This window comes from Kogia breviceps, chromosome 4 (assembly GCF_026419965.1).
Source record: "Kogia breviceps isolate mKogBre1 chromosome 4, mKogBre1 haplotype 1, whole genome shotgun sequence".
NCBI lineage: Eukaryota > Metazoa > Chordata > Mammalia > Artiodactyla > Physeteridae > Kogia > Kogia breviceps.
This window is the reverse complement of record NC_081313.1, coordinates 64,112,305-64,133,872: the sequence shown is the minus strand read 5'-3', so window position 1 is coordinate 64,133,872 and position 21,568 is coordinate 64,112,305. Positions and strand designations below refer to the sequence as shown.

Here is a 21,568-nt window from a genome sequence, read left to right as displayed (position 1 = left end):
GCAGAACTACTCTCAACTCAACTCTCTTTACCATTCCATTCAAGATTTCACTCAACAAACCTGACAAAATCCCTAATGACTTCACATAAAGCCATTTTTACACTTGCATGTGATTTACTCCCTTAGAAATATGGCCCCAAGTCAGCTCTTTTGAAAAACAAAGGGGCCAGGGAAGGGAAATGGTTAGAATCTTTCCTCGAATGACATAATTACAGTCAAGCTGGCAATGATGCAGGATGGAGACATAAAAATCAGTGCTTAGCTGTTAGTTTTATTATTTTCTAAATAACTCCCTCAAAATGCAGTAATGGAAGGCATCTGCTTTGCAAGAGCAAGCAGAATATCAAATGTATGTCCTTGGTCTGATTCAACCATTCATTCCTCTGAGGCAAATGAGCAAATCATTTAGTCAGCAATTACACTGAACCCAAAAAACTTCCCAGCGAGAGAGCTGGACAGGCCCCGAAAGTCCACTGAAAGAACAGGAAAGCACAGAATAACATTGTAAGCAAACGGACACCTACAGAGAGGAGAAACCATGGGGGGGGGGGGGAAGAAGCGTTTCCTTCTGGCAGGTTCACTTTCAGTCAAGTTCCATGCAAAGCAGCTTTGCCTGCAGAACGAGTGGGCAGATGTGGGCTCAAAACAAATGCTAAAATTGGGAGCACTTTCAGCCCACAGGCAGGCAATTTTCAAACTAAGAATACAGAAACAGACACTAGTGATGTGGGTCGTGCAGCAATGCTTAGACTGGTTGCACAGCCACGGGCCAAGAGAACGCTGATGGGGTAAGAGACCCAAACACAGTGAGTGAGCTGCCCCATGGCTCTCCTTTCTTGCCTGCTGTCGGTTATGTTTTTTGTTGAGATCTCACCATTGGGTGGAATCTGGATGTGAGTTGGGCTGATATTTGGGCTTTTTAGAAGGACCCAGGATAGCAGAAGGTGGGGACTTGGTGGTAGGAAGAAAGAGGGGCACTAATGAATGTTGGGTGAGCCTGGAACAGATCTGGGGACTGGGTGGGGGTGAAACGAATTGCATAATTTTCCCCTCCAAAGTTCACAGTCTCACTCATTTTGAGGGATAATTCCTATTTCTCTTCTTTCCCTTCATGTCATTTGAAGTTCTCCTGCCAGGAAATATTGCAAGGCTGGCATTATAACAGCAATGACAATAAAACTGGACAAAGGTTACTAGCATTTATCAAAGACGGTACCCTGAAACTGTCTAGCCGGACAGCAGTGAGGGAGACCCATGACCTCAGTATGGGCCTAATGGTGAAGCTGATCTTGTGCAATGAGGTTTGTGGAGTTGCATCCTGAGGTGAAAAGCAGAAACTGTACAAACTCTTGGCACAGGGTTTCTTATTCAAGCCTGCCAGCTGTCTTAAGTGTTACCATTATGCAAAGCACATGCAAACATCTTTCAAATTAAAGACAGATCATTGTCTCCCTTTACTTTGCCAACTGGAATTTTCAAGACTAGATAGCAGAGTTAATACGGCAGCACTCTTGGCTTCTGTAGACATTCTGTGCATGTGCACGCGCACACACACACACACACACACACAATTTGTCAGGCTGACATTGAAGTAAAGTGTTTAATCCATGACTTTTCTAGAACTATTCATGATCAGTATTGCCTATATACCAATGCATAAAAGGAAAAACTAGATCTATAACTCCTTTGTTTCACCTTTTCAGAAAAATGCCAACGAGCTCCCTAGACCCCAGTATAATTCTAAGCTTTCTATTCACAGTGTCTCCTTTATGAGGATCCACAGGATAAATTATTCTCAAGTCTCAGGAGCAAGAAAAGATGTGCCTGCACACCAATCTATTCTTAGCTTTCAATATGAATCACATAACTGATTACATTCAGAACCAAAATCAGAGTGACTTTAGGAACTGCAGAGGACCACACAGTACTTACTCATTTGTTCACTAACCATACCCATGGCCTCATACGATTTTCCTCCATTGCCTGATTTCCTTATCTATTTTAGTTTTAATCCAGGGTACCATGTGCCTCTTTGACCTACCATCTTAAATACTTTCAAGAACAAGATGGGAAGTAAATACATTAAAAATAATCAGAAGACAGCTACAGAAAGAGAAAATAAATCAAGATGCAATGAGGTGGCCCAAAACAAAGTGTTTAATAAAAGGATTGCTGGAGGGGGGCGGAAATCATGGTAAAAATGAGAGATAAAGGGGGACATATTAGTGGGTAGATGTGACTAAGACACACGGGGCAGAGGAGCGGGCATCTCTGGAGATGAACTTGGCTCTAATGGGCTTCAACAAGTGCCATGGGCCACACATGGACACAACCCTGGAATGTCCCCACCTCCCACAGTGAGAGGAGCTCTGTATTTAATCTGGGAACTGCAATATCATATTTCTACTCCGCGAACCATGTGGATAAACTGACCCTTGAAATTCTAACTGCAAATCATCTGTTTGGGGAAAATCCAGTGGAGAAACACAGAGGCAGTAAGCCCTCAACTTTGGCTATTTCTCTAATGTGAGAAAGAACCTACTATTTCTGCCACACCATTATTCATGGACCCTCTCCATCTGCTGAGCCCTGGTCAGAATTGATCCGAGCTGCTACATAACAAGCTCTCTAGCTGATGCTAGCTGTGCCCACAATGATCCCTGATGCCACCTCTGCCCAACACCTACACTGACAAGTCTTTGCAGCCTTTGTCAGTGTCCTTCCCTGAGAGCTTGATCTGGTTCTTTCTCATTTATCTTGGTCTCCCCAGGTCTAACCTTTTTCCAGATTATCATTCCTGGGGAAAAACTACTGATTCCTACCAGTGATCACACCTCTATCTGAGACAGCAGGACAAACAGATGTTACGATATGGCATTGGACCAACACTATGCACTTTGGGCTTGGACTTCAAAGAGCAGAACTAGGGAACTTCGTGACCACTGTGGAACAATCCACGTGTAAGTTAAAGTGTAAGAATTAATTAAGATGGGTAATGGGCAGCTTGACTGAGGACCTTTAGAATGACGACATGTACTTAGTCTATAATGCAGAAAGGAATAGATTTTTCGTTTGATCCTCTATTCAAGAAAAAAGTTAATACCTATACTACTAAGCATTAGCCAAATTAAAATGCAATCTCTGGGAAATTGCAAAAAAGGAGAAAGATGCTCACCGTACTCCTGTTAGGAGGCCACCATCAAAAGAAAGAAAATATTAAGTGTTGGCAAGGATGCAGAGAAATTGGAACCCTGTACACTGTTGATGGGAATGTAAATGGTGTAGGCACTATCAAAAACAAAAATTTCCTCAAAAACTTAAAAGTAGAATTACCATATGACCTAGCAATCTCACTTTTGGGTATATATGCAAAAGAATAGAAAGCAGGATCTTGAAGAGATAGCTGCATACACATGTACACTGCAGTATTATTCACAGTAGCCAGGAGATGGAAGCAACCCAAATGTCCATCAATAGAGGAATGGATAAAGAAAATATGGAGTATATATACAATAGAATATTGTTTAGCCTTAAGAAAGAAGAAAATCCTGGCACATGTTACAGCATGGATGAACCTTGAGGACATTATGCTACGTGAAATAAGCCAGTCACAAAAAGGCAAATACTGTGTGATTTCACTTATATGAGGCATATAAAATAGTCAAGCTTGGGACTTGCCTGATGGCGCAGTGCTTAAGAATCCGCCTGCCAATGCAGGGGACGTGGGTTCAAGCCCTGCTCTGGGAAGATCCCACATGCCGCAGAGCAACTAAGCCCGTGTGCCACAACTTACGAGCCTGTGCTCTAGAGCCCATATGCCACAACCACTGAAGTTTGCGTGCCACAACTACTGAAGTCTGTGTGCCTAGGGCCCGTGCTCAGCAACAAGACAAGCCATCACAATGAGAAGCCCACGCACCACAACGAAGAGTAGCCCCTGCTCACCGCAACTAGAGAAAGCCCGCGTGCAGCAATGAAGACCCAACGCAGCCAAAAATAAATAAATATTTTTTAAAAAGTAGTCAAAGTCATAGAAACAGAAAGAAGATGGTGGTTGCCAAGGGCTGGTGGGAGGGAGAAATGCGGAGTTGTTCAATGGATATAGAGTTTCAGTTCTGCAAGATGAAAAAGTTCTAAGTATGTATTGCACAACAATGTGAATATACTAAACACCACTGAACCGTACACTTAATGGCTAAGATGGCCAAAAACAAGGAGGAGGAAGAGGAGGATTCTTCAGCAGAGTTTATAAAAGTTTACTAGATGCTAGAAAGCCCCAGGAAGACTAGTAGCAGGGTTTCCTCTACAGAGCTGCACATGGTGTCAAAACTGGACAAAAGCTGCCCCTTCAGAAGCACTGGTCACTCCTGCTCTCAGAAATGGGTTTCACCACTAGGGGTTACCATCAGCCCTTTGCTCATAGGTTCTCTTTGCCCGTAAGTTTGCCTGTTTCCTCCGTCCAACTGAGACAGGAAGGAAAAGGGCAGAGCACAACCCTTAAAAGAATGACACAGGGGCTTCCCTGGTGGCGCAGTGGTTGGGAGTCCGCCTGCCGATGCAGGGGATACGGGTTCGTGCCCCGGTCCGGGAGGATCCCACATGCCGCGGAGCGGCTGGGCCCGTGAGCCATGGCCGCTGAGCCTGTGCGTCCGGAGCCTGTGCTCCGCAACGGGAGAGGGCACGGCAGTGAGAGGACCGCATACTGGAAAAAAAAAAAAAAAAGAATGACACAACCGGCCTTCCCTGGTGAGTCCGCCTGCCGATGCAGGGGACACGGGTTCGTGCCCCGGTCCGGGAAGAGCCCACATGCCGTGGAGCGGCTGGGCCCGTGAGCCAGCGCATCCTCCAGACCCTGTGCTCCGCAATGGGAGAGGCCACAGCAGTGAGAGGCCCGAGGCCCGCGTACCGCCAAAAAAAAAAAAAAAAAAAAAAGAATGACACAACCATGAAGAAGAATAGGATACCACAAAAAACAGTTAGAACCTACTAAGCCCAAGATGGTGGAAGATTTGTCTCCCAGGAGACCTTGAGCCTCATTATACACCCATTGTAATGCATTAACACCCACTGTAATGCATTAACACACTAAATGACACACCCACCAGTGCCATGACAGTTCCAAGGCTGACCATAAAAGGCCAAAAAGTGGGCGGTGGCCCAATTCCTGGAAATCCCCACCCCTTCCCCAAAGTAGCTGGAATAATCCTCCCACTCATTAGCCAATGAAATTACCCAGCCCATAAAAACTAATGGCCCCAACACCAGGGGCTGCCTCTCTCACCTTCTGTCTATGGAGTGTGTATCTCTCTAAATAAACCTGCCTTCACTTTACTATGTCTCACTCTTGAATTCTTTCTTGCACGTAGCCAAGGACCCTCACTTGGTGGCCTGTCAGGGACTGTCAGGGACTGTCAGGGACTCACTCAAGACCTGGGACATGACCATCCTCTGGTGCCCCATTTTTTCCCCACAACACAACCTATTTATCCATTCTTCTTGGCTCATGTCAATGACACTTCCTGATTCTTCTCAAACCTTATCTTCCCCGCTTTTCACCTTCTGGAGCACTCCATCTATACCTCTTGTACCACCTGCCCTATACTTACGTTTTGTCCACCTTCTCCAGGGAACTATATATAAGGGGCCTGAGAACCATCTTATTTACCATTATGGACCCTGTAGCACAGCAACCTGCACAGAGAAGGTGGTCACACAGTGACTCCTAAACAGACCTTACCGTGTTCTCATCCCAGCCTCAGGGGCAATCAAACCAAAGCCTCAGAGTCACAAATGTCTGGCACTAAAATGCTTATTCCTAAAGCTCTCCTAACTCAAAATAACATGAGAAACCAGACTTACCTCCAGATTTCCCCTCTCCTATGTAATACAATCTAATAAAGGAGAAGAAAAAAAACTTTCCATATTCTGGGAAAGAAGGGAGGTTTGAGATAAGCCTCCCAAAGTCATTCCCACCATGGAGATTCCCAAGCACTGGCCTGGATCAAACCCCAGATGCACCTGTCACCTTGTGCATCACCTCATTATTCCCAAGAAAAATCCATCCTGATTCTACTAAAGGTTGTTGTTCTAATGACTTTTTAATTATCTTCCCCGTTCATCCTCCTTAGTTGCTAATGTGTCAGTTTCAAGAATTTCTTGTTTAATTGGGTGTTCCTTTTGATGACAACTGCTCCAGTTAAAATTCCATTAAGTACTTCACTCAGAAAGCTTATTTAAGTGATCTGAGCTAGAAACTACAAAGAATCTTGAAGCAGGTAGAAAAGCAGGGGTCTATGCTTCCATCTGGGTGATCCTCTTTAAAATCTGGACACTTTGTCTGACTTATTGCCCAGTTTTTTATTATGTTATCAGTAAAGAAATCAGTTACTATATAGTAAAAAAAAAAAAAAAGCTATTTGCTAACTTGGCCATGAAATATTTTTTTATTTTCATCACAGAAAAAACACTGGATTAATAAAAGAACAAGGATCACCTCTTCCAATCTCTATGTTGTACCAAGCTGAGGAGGGTAGGGAAATGTGCCACAGGAATCCTTGATTAGTCCCCTGAGTGTTTTGCTTGATTTATTCATTTAACAAAAATTTACTACCTGCCAGGCACTGGCCAAGGCACTGACAGTACAGAGTTGAACAAGACAGACAAGGTTGCTGATCTCACGAGCTTATATGGGAAGACTGTCCAGGCAGAGGGATAAACAAGTGCAAAGGCCCTGAGGCAGAAATGACCCAGGTGTTTCTGAGACACAAAAAGGAAATCAATGCGACTGTAGCCTAGCAAATGAGGGAGTGTGGCAGGAGCAGGGGTTAAAGAGAGAGACAGCATCCAAGTCTCATAGGATCTGAAGGCCTTGGGAATACCAATGTGCTTTATTCTAAGTGTGATAGGAAGTCATTAGAGAGTCTCATCAGGAAACCAGATGATTTAATTCACATTTTCAGAAACCACATTGGTTGTGTCATGGACAATGAACACTGTCTCAGACTTAACTTTTCTTCCTATATCTCTGTTGTAATAGAGAGCGTTGCCTTGAAAACTAAACTGAAGAAGTCATCTTAATGACCTAGCTTCCAGGCTATGTCGTCACATTAGCAGGGAAAGGCTGGAAGCTACAGGTGCTTAAGGTAGACACTGGAGAAGGAGAAGGCTCTGAGGCTCAAGGTCATGGACGAGGACCATGGCAACCTATCTCTATGCCAAATATCATGCTATGCTCTTTAGCCAACCAGCCTTAATTCCACCAAGAACCTTCCAGTGATAACCCTTTAGATGACACCATTCTTCCATAGACAACTGACCTCAATTAGCCTTTTATCATAGAAGGCGGCTAACCTTGCTCTCCTTCCACAAAGGCTAGAGGGAACTACAGGAATTTTCTCTTCTAACTAGCCATTGTATTCATTCTATTTTCTGTGCAGAAGTAGGAAAGTTGTAAAGAAAGGAAACTAGGGCTCCAGAAGGAATGGTGGGGAAACAGGGGGCCAGCAAATGCGGGGTATGGCAGCTGGATAATACCTCTTTGAATACTTCGTTTTAGCTTGTTACACAGATCCACGCGGGGGTTATCTACATGCTCTTCTACAGATCCTGGGCTTTGTTCTGGAGAAGAAAGGCCTCGGCTAAGATCCAGTGGTACTTTACCAGTGTGTGGTGGTGGGGATGCAGCAGGGCTGTGAGTGGTTGTAGGACTGTTGCACGCCGAGGAGGTGGTCAGGTCCAATGCTCCTATCCTTGAGTTCAAGGGAGAAGTCAAGGACAACTTTCTGGCCCTCACTGGGGAGGACGTTCTGGACACAGCCAGTGGTGGTGGGGAAGAGAATTTGCGACACAGGCGCGGGGATTTGCCATCCACCAAGTGTTCACCTCTGCTGTTCTGGCTGGTAGCGAAAAACAATTCCAAGGACCTAAAAATAAGAGTAAAAGCTATTAACAGGTTGTAGCCAAGTGAAAATGAGTCCCCTGATGTCATTCAAGAACATGCTCCCTACATTAAAAGGCCACAATATCATCACACTTCTGTTGCTGGATTCACCTTCATTTAAATGCTGCATGTATACCACACACTTGCCAAAGGAACACAGACACTATTTAGGCTTAGTCTAATCCCCTGCTACTAAACTGTGGTCCAAAGACAAGTAACACTGGTAACGGGCTCCACTCCAGACCTACTGAATCAGGGCCTGCAATTTAACAAAAAAGGAGAAAGAAAAGCCCCAAACAATAGAGTTATCTTCCAAATATTCACAGGGCAAGCAACGGTCACTTGGAAACTTCAACTGCTTCCCTTGGGAACTATCTGTGACCTCGACTCCCCCCCCACCTTCTACTGGTGGGGACTGGCAAGTTCAAAGGCAAGCCAGTGCCCTGCAGAGCAGGGCTGCCCATCTGCACAGAGACCCAGGGACCAGGTGGGCCACACTTTCATCACAGGCTAGTGCCAGGCCTACCTGACGGGGATAGAGGTGAAAGGCCTCTTGTATATGTCAGAAAGTTTCCCCAGCACCACGGCTGCCGTCGTGAAAATCCGATAGGTGTGCAGAAAGGTATTGAGGAAATCGATACTAAGAAACCGCAGGTCTGTCAGTCGCTCCAACAGGCGCTCCACACTGGCATAACGGATCTGGGGCACTTTGCAGGAGTTGAGTGTTTTACTGAAGCAAATGTCAGTGTCATCCTTGTGAAGACGGGCATCAGACCTACGCACAAGGCAGGAACATGAGGACAAAACCAGGGCGCGGCTTGCCTCTCAGCCCCTGAGTATCTCAATATTTGTAAATATATACTCGTGTCTGTGCTTCCCCTTACATTTGATGAAAGATGTGATAGGACATATTACATACAACAAAGCAGGGCTGTAGAAACATCTAACGTGCCATTATAATTTAGGAAGTTCAGAATTAATTGTGGAGACGTTAATAGTTCATTTCACTCTGTGAATTCCTTCTGCAGGGGAGGAAAAATAATTTTCCCTCTACCCTCCTGAGTTGTTGGCTGAGACCCTGTGATAAAAGACAGATTAACAAGAGAAAAATAAACAAGTTTATTAACATGTATACCTCACGTATACATGGGAGATAACCAGGGGAAAATGAGAAACTCACAGAGGTGGCTTAGAACTCAGACTTAAATACCATCTTATAGGAGAAGGAAGGTAGGGGGTACGTAGGCCTCTCAAGGGAGAGTAAATGATTTTTAGGAAAGATGAATGAACCCTTAGAATAGATGGAAGGTATGATAGTTTGTGACACTTTGCCTGGGTGTGATGTCGACATCTATTCTCTCCTGTGATAACTGTCAATCTTCCATGGTTGGTGAAACTCCTGGGAAGGGGATTTATGACAACTGAGTTCCTTTTGGAGAATCTGTCTTTAGGCAGATAAGAAGAATTCAGAAAAATCCTCTCTCTGCATTTGCTGTTTTTCAAGTGCCTATAGCTCAACATAATCAATATGTCACAGAGGCATATTATAGGATGGCATATTCTGCTACCCTTCACTTCTTTCTCTGGTTCAATCATGTTTCATTAGGAAATTAAAGCCAAAGCCCTATTTAGGAGGGGCACTGTTTATGCCCTCAAATCAGAATATCAGAAGTAGCAGAATATCAGAATAAAAAGTAGCAGGTAGGCTTCCCTGGTGGCACAGTGGTTGAGAGTCCGCCTGCCGATGCAGGGGACACAGGTTCGTGCCCCGGTCCGGGAAGATCCCACATGCTGCGGAGCAGCTAGGCCCGTGAGCCATGGCCACTGAGCCTGCGTGTCCGGAGCCTGTGCTCTGCAATGGGAGAGGCCACAACAGTGAGACGCCTGCGTACAGCAAAAAAAAAAAAAAAAAAAAAGTAGTGGGTGATGTTCTCCCCACAGAGGGTTGGGGAGGAAGAGGAGACCCAAATATCACTGCTGTTATCTGTGGTTATCTCTTTTTCTCACTTCTAATTTTGTACATCTGTGCTTTCCCCCTTTTTTCTTGATTAATAGATTATATTATTAGGTATTTTCCCTCTGGAACCAGCTCTTTGATTGCTCAATTCTACTGTTTTTCTATATTTTAATTTATTAATTTCCATTCTTATCTTAGTTATCTCCTTCCTACACTTTCCTACAGTTGATTTTGTCATTCTTTTTCTAACTTCTTGAATGTTAGAAAATGAATGCTTAATCCATTTCATTCTTTCTGGCTGATAAATGAATTTAAGGCCAACCTTTTTTTTCAATATACGGGCCTCTCACTGTTGTGGCCTCTCCCGTTGCGGAGCACAGGCTCCGGACGCGCAGGCTCAGCGGCCATGGCTCACAGGCCCAGCCGCTCCGCGGCATGTGGGATCTTCCCAGACCGGGGCAAGAACCCGTGTCCCCTTCATCAGCAGGCGGGCTCTCAACCACTGCGCCACCAGGGAAGCCCAAGGCCAACCATTTTCTGATTACAATTTAATCCATAAATTGTGTGAAATGTTGTGTTTTCCTTACATTTTCAATATTCTGCAGTGTTAAAAATGTCTTCATAAAAAAAGTAATGGCTGTAATATAGGCAGTCAACTCTTCTAAAGATTTCCGCTGAACAGTACCCACCTGCTCACCTGCAATGCTGAGCTTTTCTCATCCTCTAAAGCCTCCCACCTGGCTGCTCCTCAACCCATCCCCTGAGGCCCTTGCACTGGAAGCCTGCGGCAGCCTCTCCAGGTGGACAGCAAACTGGAGGGAAGATTCACATGGCAGCCCTCAAGATCCTTGGCTGTGCTCAGAGCTATCAGCCCATGGTGCACCTTTGTTAGAAAGGGCAAAAGAAGCTGGCATAGAGGCCAAGTTCATAAGATGAAAAGCTTGGAAGCTGAGGCTGAATCCAAGTGGGGCTCAAAGAAATGCATACCTTCGCTAGGACTGCCCGTAGCCTTCACATTCCCATCTGAGACGCCATGTCCCCCTTCATGGCAGCATGTCAGAACAGAGAGTCAGTGAAGTCCTGGATTTCACCACTTGATTAAAGGATACACTACAGGGCCAGTGATGTTCAGTGAGGCAGCTGCTTGCTAAGAATCAGCTGGCTTGTTGTGAGTGTCCTTAATTAGCCCTTTCAGCACTTCAAGGGATTTTAAGTTATATATTTATTTTCTCTGGGATAAAAAGAAATCAATAGCTTCCTTAGCTTGCTCTTGGAAACGTTCCACCCCAAAGTAAGCTCAGTGCAGATGGAAGGACTTCATTTGCAGGCTTGAAAGAGCATTTTAAATGAGTAGCTTACTTCTGGTGAGGAACTATGGGTGGCCTGTTAGTTTTAGTCATGTCACTGATCTCGAAAATACATAAGTGCATCTTCTGAGATTCTTGAAAATAGCATGGCTCTTTTTTGCACTTAGTATGTGACCCTCAGCCAACTTTACTTTTCTGGTTCTTAACCTTTCTCATTTGTTAAAAGACCTTAGAAACTTTTATGAATCAACCAGTCTGTCTAGAGGATGGCTAATCGAGGTAATCACTTTCTCTCCCACCATTTTCCCACCTAAAATTTCTATTTTCTAAGAAAACTGAGGGCAACTATTATTAAAAGAAAGCAAACGTTAGCCTATATACATAAAACATCACTTAAAGGGATATAATCACCTAATAAATGTCATGATTTTGCATTCTATTCATAGTTTTGAGCTTTGCATCTTTTGACTATAATTACTTTAACCAAACATAGGAGGAAAAAATACATTGTAACCAACATGAAATTGAAACTGACTAATTCTCTTCAAAATTATGACTACATTTTCATTTAAAGAAATTAAATATTATGAAATTATTTAATTTTCTTTTATTACATTGAATGAAATCTTAATTTCCTAAGGGACCCTCAAGAAGATACAATGCATTACTTAAGCCTCCTATGATAATAACACCTCCTTTTTGGTAAACACTTAAAAAAGTAATTTTGAGACATCAAACCCAAATCATCTATTGTATTAGTAAGTTTTAAAAGGAAGTGCCTGCAAAGTAATGCCATTAGGGTAGGATAATTTTTTCTTTTAATTCTGTAAAACATCTTTTTTTTTTTTCTCTTTGCATGTAGCCAGAGAGATGTGCAAGGAGGCAAGAATACAGAATTTAGGGTAGAATAGTGCCATGGAGGAGACTATCAGCAGGAACAGAAATTGCAAAATCATCCTCTTTTTTCTGACTGAGGAGAACCAGGCTCAATGAAGCAGGGAAAAATATAAGGACGAAAGATAAGAAATACATGAAACTCTGCCTTGGGAATATATCTAGTAGAGTACAGATGGGCATCCAAACATGTGTGGCTCCAATAGGAAATCCCTACAGCCCGCGACACAGGTTTCTGTCCTCCCAAGAGAGTGGTTCCAACTCATTGCAGTGACCCTCCCTGTGCACCCAAACGCAGGAAAGTCTTGGTCTGTACAGGAGGCAATTATATCAAATACAAATGAGATTGGACATGGGCATTAGTCAAACTGCCATCACAGAGGAAAGAAGATGCATTCAGGAGCCAGCCGTAACTTGGTCAGGCACAAAACTAAAGTTTTTCTCCGTTCTAATTTTTAAAGTGAACAAAATGTATACATAGTGGGTGTGCAGCTGCCCGAAGGCTTAGTAGCTTATAACTTGGCCACCAAGTCCAACTTATTCTCATTCTAAAGCAGATTGGACTTTCATGGCTGTCTAAGCTTCATGAAAGTACTCTTAATAAGGAATTAAGATAATATATATTATTTTGTGAAATATTAAAATAAGACTACTATGGTAGAAAACTAATAAGAAAACTAATCTGGTGATGTGAACTTAAAAATTAAGTCATAATTTGAAACTTTTGACTTAATATTCCATACTTGGTTTTAATTTTAGTATTGTACATTTTTAACTGACTTGTTTTTTTTAAACTATACTAAATTTAAAACCTAGAAAACTGAATGCTAAAGGAATCTGCCTGAGTTTTTAAATGACCCTACTCAAAATATTTTAAAATTTGACTAGCAATTTAAAACAGTATCATCCTTTTATATTTTTTCTGTAGTAATTATGGCACTAGTATAATGTACTCTGCCTTCATCTGATACAATAATTAAGTTTGAAAGTTTATACCATTGGAATGATGCTAATTACAATTAATACCTATCAGAAGAGAAAAGCTGATGTTGTTTCTTTGTCTTAAACAGCTCAGACCTAAAAAAAGTCTACATAAAAAAGCATGGAAGACAAACATTTTCTTAGTTTCATGTAACTTTTTTGGAAAGATATAACAGGACTGCTTTTAAAAATACATTTTATTCTTAGAATTTGGACTGCAAATAACCAAAAACTGAGAGTAGGGAACAATTTGGTTAGCTTGAAAATCCTCCCAAAACAATTTTTGAATTTGGAAACAAAAAAGTATGTAGAGACAAAAGCATTAATATAGACAGCTATAGAGAGTTATTGATACAACTTCTCATTTTAAAACTATAGTTTCCTTAGTGATCATATTAAATTATAGGATTTGCTTTTTTGTTGTTTGTATGTTTTTGTTTTCTCTTTTCCAGTGTTGATCACTTTCTTTTTTTTTTTAACATCTTCTTTGGAGTATAATTGCTTTACAGTGTTGTGTTAGTTTCTGCTGTATAACAAAGTGAATCAGCTATATGTCTACATACATCCCCATATCCCCTCCCTCTTGCGTCTCCCTCCCATCCTCCCTATCCCACCCCTCTAGGTGGTCACAAAGCACTGAGCTGATCTCCCTGTGCTATGTAGCTGCTTCCCATTAGCTATCTATTTTACATTTGGTAGTGTATATATGTCCATGCTCCTCTCTCACTTCGTCCCAGCTTACCCTTCCCCCTCCCTGTGTCCTCAAGTCCATTCTCTAGGATTTGCTTTGTTAACAAAACATACAGAGAACAGGATGGCAGGCCTGGGCAATAGCCTCTGGGACAAATCCATAAACAGGCTGTGGGTAAATGGCACCATGGAAAAGCCAGTTAATTCATGTTGAGTGTCTTCAAAATCTAAATGTATCTCTACAACCAAATCTGACTAATATGATTCACACTCACTGAGAAGACAGCAAAAGAATCTGCCAAACTTTTGTCCACCCTCTGACACATCTGGCTATCACAACTTTACTTATTGAACTTGAAATTTTTTTAAAAACTTTTTATTTTACATTGGAGTATAATTGATTAACAATGCTGTGATAGTTTCAGGTGCACAGCAAAGTGACCCAAGTACACATATACATGTATCCATTCTCCTTCAAACTCCCCTCCTACCTAGGTTGTTACATAATATAAAGGAGCGTACCCTGTGCTATATATGGTCCTTGTAGGCCATCCACTCTAAACACAGCAGTGTATACATGTCTATCCCAAACTCCCAATCTCTCCTTTCCCCCCACCCTTCCCCCCTGGTAACCATAAGTTCATTCTCTAAGTCTGTGAGTCTGTTTCTGTTTTATAAATAAGTTCATTTGTATCATTTCTTTTTAGGTTCTGCATGTAAGCAATACCATACCATATGATATTTCTCTTTCTCTGTCTAACTTACTTCACTCAGTATGACAATCTCTAGGTCCATCCATTGAACCTGAAAAATTTGATAGGCTTTTTGTACTGAGGAAGGCATCTGAACAGTATGAAAAACTATTTTTCTATGCTGTGAGTCAATAAACTATGAATCTGAAAAACCATTGTGATAGTCTTATTATTTATAATGGCATATCATGAACTATCAATCACATTACTGTCAAACATACTCAGAGTAGGAAGAAGAATCCTACTGAAACAATATTTTATTCAGGGTTTTACATTCTCTACCAATTTGATCCTGATTAAAATGTTAGAGAAAGGATTATCACACTTACTTAATCATATGTGGCACAGAAACTTTGGAATTTTCTTCAAACACTACAGTCATTAAACCATTACACCGTATGTTGTCCACACACTGTGAAATTAAAAAACAGACAGTTAAAACCCACATGAAAACCTAGGCAGAGCATATATTCCCAGAATTATTTATAATTACAAAACAATTTAGTTTCTCATTTGTGCACGCACGCACACACACACATACACACAGAGGCAGGGAAACATTACACATTGATGAACAGATTCAATATCCAAATACCAAAACTGTGTACCTGGCAAATGCCTGAGGATGGATATAAGGGCTACATTTTCCTAGAATGTGTTTCCCAAGGATTCTGAGCACAATGTCACATCGGCACAATTCTCTGGCAGTCCCAAGCGCTACTTGAGAAGTTTACACCTCTAGTGAGGTATAAACTGCCTCTGCTATATTCATTCTCTGCCCTAGGGGGTGGTATGGGGCAGGCAGAGTAGAAATGGTAGCTTGCTTGGATGGAATTCATCTTCTCTCTCACTAGTAAGCTCTGTGCCTGCTTCTCGGTGCTTTTTGCCAATAAATTCCCACATTTTACTAGCTTCTCTAGCAGTTTCTACTGGCATCGTGTTAGCTTGGTGAGGATGTATTGTATAATTTCTCCTGTTTCTGGCACACATAAAGCCCTGTTCATCTCCTTTCTCTTTTCTTTCAGGACATTTTGCTAATTTTCTCTACCTTTTTTATTTATATCTATGCCTTATCAATTCAAAATTTCCCTTTACAATTATTTTGGGTTAGAGAAGGATTTATTTTGAATAATATTATTATTATTGTTTCTTTAAACAAAACAGAAAATGAAAAAAAGATTTAAACAATCTTTAAAATCAGAAATTACTTTTAGGGCTTCCCTGGTGGCGCAGTGGTTGAGAGTCCGCCTGCCGATGCAGGGGACACGGGTTCGTGCCCAGGTCCGGGAAGATCCCACATGCTGCGGAGCGGCTGGGACTGTGAGCCATGGCAACTGAGCTTGCGCATCAGGAGCCTGTGCTCCGCAGCGGGAGAGGCCACAACAGTAAGAGGCCCGCGTACCGCAAAAAAAAAAAAAAAAAAGAAATTACTTTTAGTTACTATGATACCATGTAGTACTTTATGACTGTAATTAAATGGTATGAAGAAGCTGATTGTCAAGTGATTTCACAGAGCTCTTGAACTCAGGGTTTATCCTAAACCCCAATGTCTAATAAAAGAATGAATATGCATATAAGAAACTCTGGATCACTGGCATCCCCTACTTAGCATATCAGCCATTTTCATGCTTGTTTTTCCTTAAAAATTTGTTTCCTCATGTCTTATGCCATTATTTCAATGACCAGGTATAGAGGATCTCAACTTCCAGGAATAAAGTAGAATATTTTAAAGTTCCCCTCAATTCATTTCTTGAAGCACCTGGAATTTGGAGTTATCTTTCTATATGAATAATTATGGGGCTTCCCTGGTGGCGCAGTGGTTGGGAGTCCGCCTGCCGATGCAGGAGACACGGGTTCGTGCCCTGGTCCGGGAAGATCCCACATGCCGCGGAGCAACTGAGCCCGTGAGCCATGGCCGCTGGGCCTGCGCGTCCAGAGCCTGTGCTCCGCAACGGGAGAGGCCACAACAGTGAGAGGCCCGCATACCGCAAGATAAATAAATAAATAAATAAAAGCAAATTTAAAAAAAAAAATAAATAAAAATAATTATGGTTATCTAACTACAAATTAGGTTACATGTGCTTACATGTGATTTTATACTGTATCTTATTCCCATAGATGGATTACAAAAATACATATAGTAAGACAAAGTCAAAATTAGTTTGAAAATTAGGATTTGGATAAAGGGTGGAAAATAATAAGATGAAGCCTGGGATCAATCCACCACATGTACTTTATGTTGAGAAGTCCCAAACACTTGCTATACATGGTCCTCAAAATTAGCTGAGCTATGGAGCAGCTAACTCAAAGGGGGCCGCATGATGAGCTACAAAATTCATGGTTTAATAGAAGCTCAATTCATCCTAGTTTGAGTCCAGAGGAAAATTATCTCATGGGTTCTCATAAAGAAAACACTGAATAATGTCGTGAACGTTATCCTCAACAACATCCTTAAAGTAATCACAGTTTTTAGCAAACCATTTCTTTTTTTTTTTCTTTTTTTTTCTTTTTTGTGGTACGCGGGCCTCTCACTGTTGTGGCCTCTCCCCTTGCGGAGCACAGGCTCCGGACGCGCAGGCTTAGTGGCCATGGCTCACGGGCCCAGCCACTCCGCGGCATGTGGGATCTTCCCGGACCGGGACACAAACCCGTGTCCCCTGCATCGGCAGGCAGATTCTCAACCACTGCGCCACCAGGGAAGCCCTAGCAAACCATTTCTTATAAACTCCCTCAACACTGGATGAAGAGTACAGTTCCAAACTAACCACTCTGTGGTGGGCCCTTTGCTTGTCTGGTTCCAAGCACAGATTTCACACTCTTCAGAAAAGGGTATGTATAGGCTGCTCTTCTTTAGGCTAAATAAATGCTGCTCCTCCTATCAGTTTTGTGCAGCAGGAAGTTGGACATGGTATTCTTCCATAAGTCCTGAAACTGCAATATCCTAAGTTAGTATCCAGTTGTATGGAGTCAACGTTTCCACCAGTGAGCCAAGCTACCAGGAGGTGGGGTATCCTCTTAGGCCTCAAAACAGCCACAGGACCTCGAAGGGAGAGCTCTCAGTCAGGGCTAGATGAAAAGAGACGTCAATGACTCCATTTCTAAGCATGAACAAACAGGGGAAAAATGAAGAGATGAGGCTGGCTGGTGTGTGTGTTTATAATGGAGAAGACAGTAAGAGAGAGGGGGCCCGGATTTGATCCCTGGTCAGGGAACTAAATCCCACATGCATGCTGCAACTAGGAGTTCTCATGCCACAACTAAGGAGCCCACCTGCTGCAACTAAGACTCGGCACAACAAAATAAATAAATTTTTTTTTAAAAGATGGATAAGGTAAACTACTTTAAATTCCCTTTCCTAATTCCAAAGGGAAAATGGATTAACATTATCCCTCTTCTTATGAAACTATGAGTGTGGGGTTTGGAGGAATGGGAGAAAAGATTGTATGGGGACAGATACTGCACACAGACAGGGAAAGGAAGGAGGGGTTAAGTGATCCTTCACCCCAGTGAAGTTTCTAGCTATTCCTTAGACTTTTCACTCTCACTGTTTCTGAGCAGAATAAGGATGCCACTTGGGTAACCAACACAGGAAGTGGGAGGGCAGAGATGGTGTTTGGTAAGAATTGTGGCAAGTAAATAGTGTTCCTTCAGTTTCCTTTAACAGTCTAAGCAATAATATAGTTACACAGACAACAGCCTTAGGATGACTTAGGGCTATAGTTTTCATGTTTCGATTTTCTATTTGGTTCTTTGACTGATCATCCTGGTCCTTTTTACACAGTGATCTATTCTTTTTTTTTTTTTTTTTGCGGTATGCGGGCCTCTCACTGTTGTGGCCTCTCCCGTTGCGGAGCACAGGCTCCGGACGCACAGGCTCAGCGGCCATGGCTCACGGGCTCAGTCGCTCCGCGGCATGTGGGATCTTCCTGGACCAGGGCACTAACCCGTGTCTCCTGCATCGGCAGGCGGATTCTCAACCACTGCGCCACCAGGGAAGCCCGATCTATTCTTTTCTTTCCTTCCTTCTTCCTTTCCTCCCTTCCTCCCTTCCTTCCTTTCATAGCTTTATTATATTTTAAACATTCTTTTTCACAGTTTTTTCTAAGTTATCACTCTATTATCTGAAGTTCCAGCAGTGCTAATTATACTGCTCACTATGTCTTCGGACTCTCACTCTTGATAGATCGTTTACTCACAAGATTTGTAATTTTTAATTTTGAGCACCTTGTCATGAGCCCTGAACTGTTGAGGTGTTGCTAATGCAGTGACTTTGTGTTTGCTTCTACCAAGCATTTTGGCTTAGCAACAGTCCAAATATTGTTTTTGCATTCATTTCTCAGTTTGGAATTTTCACACCATGTGAATATTGTAAGTCTGAATTTCAAATCCATAGGCCAGAAACACATTTGTTTTTCTCAAAGGAGATTTTTAAAAATTCAGAACCCAAGGGGCTTCCCTGGTGGCACAGTGGTTAAGAATCTGCCTGCCAATGCAGGGGACACAGGATAGAGCCCTGGTCCGAGAAGTTCCCACACGCCGAGGAGCAACAAAGCCCGTGCGCCACAACTACTGAGCCCGTGCGCCCCAACTACTGAAGCCCACACGCCTAGAGCCTGTGCTCCTCAACAAAACAAGCCACCGCAATGAGAAGCCCGCGCACCACAACGAAGAGGAGTAGCCCCCGCTCGCCAAAACTAGAGAAAAGCCCGTGTGCAGCAACAAAGACCCAAGGCAGCCAAAAATTAATTAATTAATTAATTAAAAGAAAATTCAGAACCCAAGACAAACTTCCTTACGTCTTTCCTGACCTAATGGGTTTTTTGTGTTCTTATTTCATGGAGGGGGCAGCCTTCCAATGGCCAGGCTTCAAACAAGGATCTCAGTTCTTTTAAGGGGCCCAAGGCTATAACCCTCGCTCCTTTTGTTAATACCCCTTGGACGTGGGACCAATATCCAAACTAAAATCATTTCCAAGTCTTTATGTCTTCAGTGTACATGCTGTCTACTCTGACTTTAAGTTCCCTTATTATTTCTGGCAACTAGAGATTTCCCTTTATATCTGTAAATATCACCAATGTATTAAATTTTTTTATTATACTGATTTTATGTATTAAACATTTCTTGTTTGTAGCTAGAAGGGATCTAAATCGGTGCAGTCCTCCACACTGCCAGAATTGAAACTTGGGATAAGTGTTTTAGATCCAAAAGAGAAGATTTATGTGACCACTTTTGAACATCTTATTATCCAATGTCAGATCTCATTCATAAATCTTTCTGATTCATTGTGCTAAGCATTAAAATTACTTTCAACAGGAAGAAAAAGAAATTTTCACTTACACTTAAGTTTCAGGAGAAGAAAATGTACATGCAATCTGAACTATAGCTCAAAAGACCATGTAATAAGAAGTCATATTTAAATGTACAAAAAGGTCTTTGATAACTGCCACACCTATCTGTGCGATGGATGAATATATATATATATATCTACACAAATATACATACATGTATATATAAAACATATTATGGTATATTTATAATTGAGGAGTGTTTTTTGGGTTTTTTTTTTAACATCTTTAATGGAGTATAATTGCTTTACAATGGTGTGTTATTTTCTGCTTTATAACTAGAGGAGTGGTTTTGAAATTGACTCATATCTTGGAGGCTCCACAGACAGGCTTCAGTGACAGGAAGGTGTGAACAAACAGGGCTCCTGGGGACTCTGGGTCCACCAATTCTACTTCAACCAGAGTTTTTTGCTTTTATCTCACTTCCATTTGGCATTTTCAGTACGGCTACATTGAAGAAAGAGTTCTCTTCCAGAAAAAAGTTAAACTACAACAGAATTTATGTTTACGAACGTGTGTATGAATATATTTATATTGGAAGCCATGGTATATATTCATGATCATATAAGCACATAACTCGGTTGTGTTGGGGAGAAGAGACTGAGTCCTGGGAAAATGAATGCAGTTCACTCAGTTAAGAAGAAGGACATGAAAATAATCAGGACGTCACATATCTTTAAGGATATATTGAATTTATGTGAATCACTATAAACCTTGAAATTAATAGGATATTAACAAAAGCACATTCCTAGGTCATGGCTATTGTAGTTCAGTTTGTGATGACTATGACCAGGGTGGAGCCTGGGAATATGTATATTCACAAAAGCCCCAGGTAATTTTTTTGATTTATTTTTTGTTTCTTGGGGGTTTTTTTTGGCCACACTTGTGGGATCTTAGTTCCCCGACCAGGGATTGAACCTGTGTCCCTTGCAGTGGAAGTGCAGAGTCCTAACCACTGGACCACCAGGGAATTCCCTCCAGCAAGGTTTTTTGAGGGTCTTGCTTAAGGAAATATCTGGTCAAAGTCAGTGGTCTACTGTGTCACCATACTTTTTTTTTTAACCTTCCTAATACTTCTAAGTAGTAGGAAGAACAGTAAATTCAATTTCTCTCTTTTAATTTCACCTTTTTATATTAAAGTAAAAAATTCCCTATTGAGTCCAGAGAAGTTATTTTAAGGGAGGAAGCATGTCAGTGTGCTACAAATTTGCCTGTATTTTGACACATCTGCCCAAACCAAGAACCTCAGAGGTGAATTTTAATTCTGCATTTTACTCGATACCCATAATTATAGAAAAATCTGTTTAATACACCATTATGTATGACAGTAAGACATGCACAAATGAATGCACTATATTGAAATGAGTGGTCAAATCTTCAGCCTCAAATTTTTCCCTATAAACAGATGAAAAAGGGAAGAATTATTGGTCAGGACCATTAACCACTTGCACATTTTGTTGGAGGCCCCAACGGTTAATTATGACCTTGCTGATGGAACTAAAAGTATAATTAATCGTTCAAGCCATTGTTAATTCTAAAGATTACAGCTTCAGAGAGAGAGGCCTGAGAAAGCTAAACATCTTAATTTTTGTATAGAGTTTTCTATGTGAAACTGGGATTGTATCAATAGTCAGGCACCACTTTATTATCTCAAATAAGAACTCCACGTGATTAGTATAACATGGTATAATAGTTTAGCAAGG

At 41.8% G+C, this 21,568-nt stretch overlaps 1 protein-coding gene across 7 annotated transcripts in view; it reads right to left on the bottom strand.

Moving 5' to 3' along the window:
* The window catches only part of RASGRF2 (Ras protein specific guanine nucleotide releasing factor 2), a 244,035-nt gene that overhangs the window by 100,606 nt on the left and 121,861 nt on the right, over positions 1–21,568 (bottom strand). For 4 of the 7 annotated variants that reach the window (XM_059060647.2, XM_059060646.2, XM_067031237.1 and 1 more), the window contains exons 13-15: positions 14,850–14,932; positions 8,466–8,714; positions 7,534–7,922 (exon numbers count right to left, since the gene is read on the bottom strand). In XM_059060647.2, the coding sequence (XP_058916630.1) occupies positions 7,534–7,922; positions 8,466–8,714; positions 14,850–14,932 (721 nt within the window). The remainder of the gene's footprint in view (positions 1–7,533; positions 7,923–8,465; positions 8,715–14,849; positions 14,933–21,568) is intronic. The other 3 variants (XM_059060648.2, XM_067031240.1, XM_067031241.1) reach the window with 1 other exon arrangement.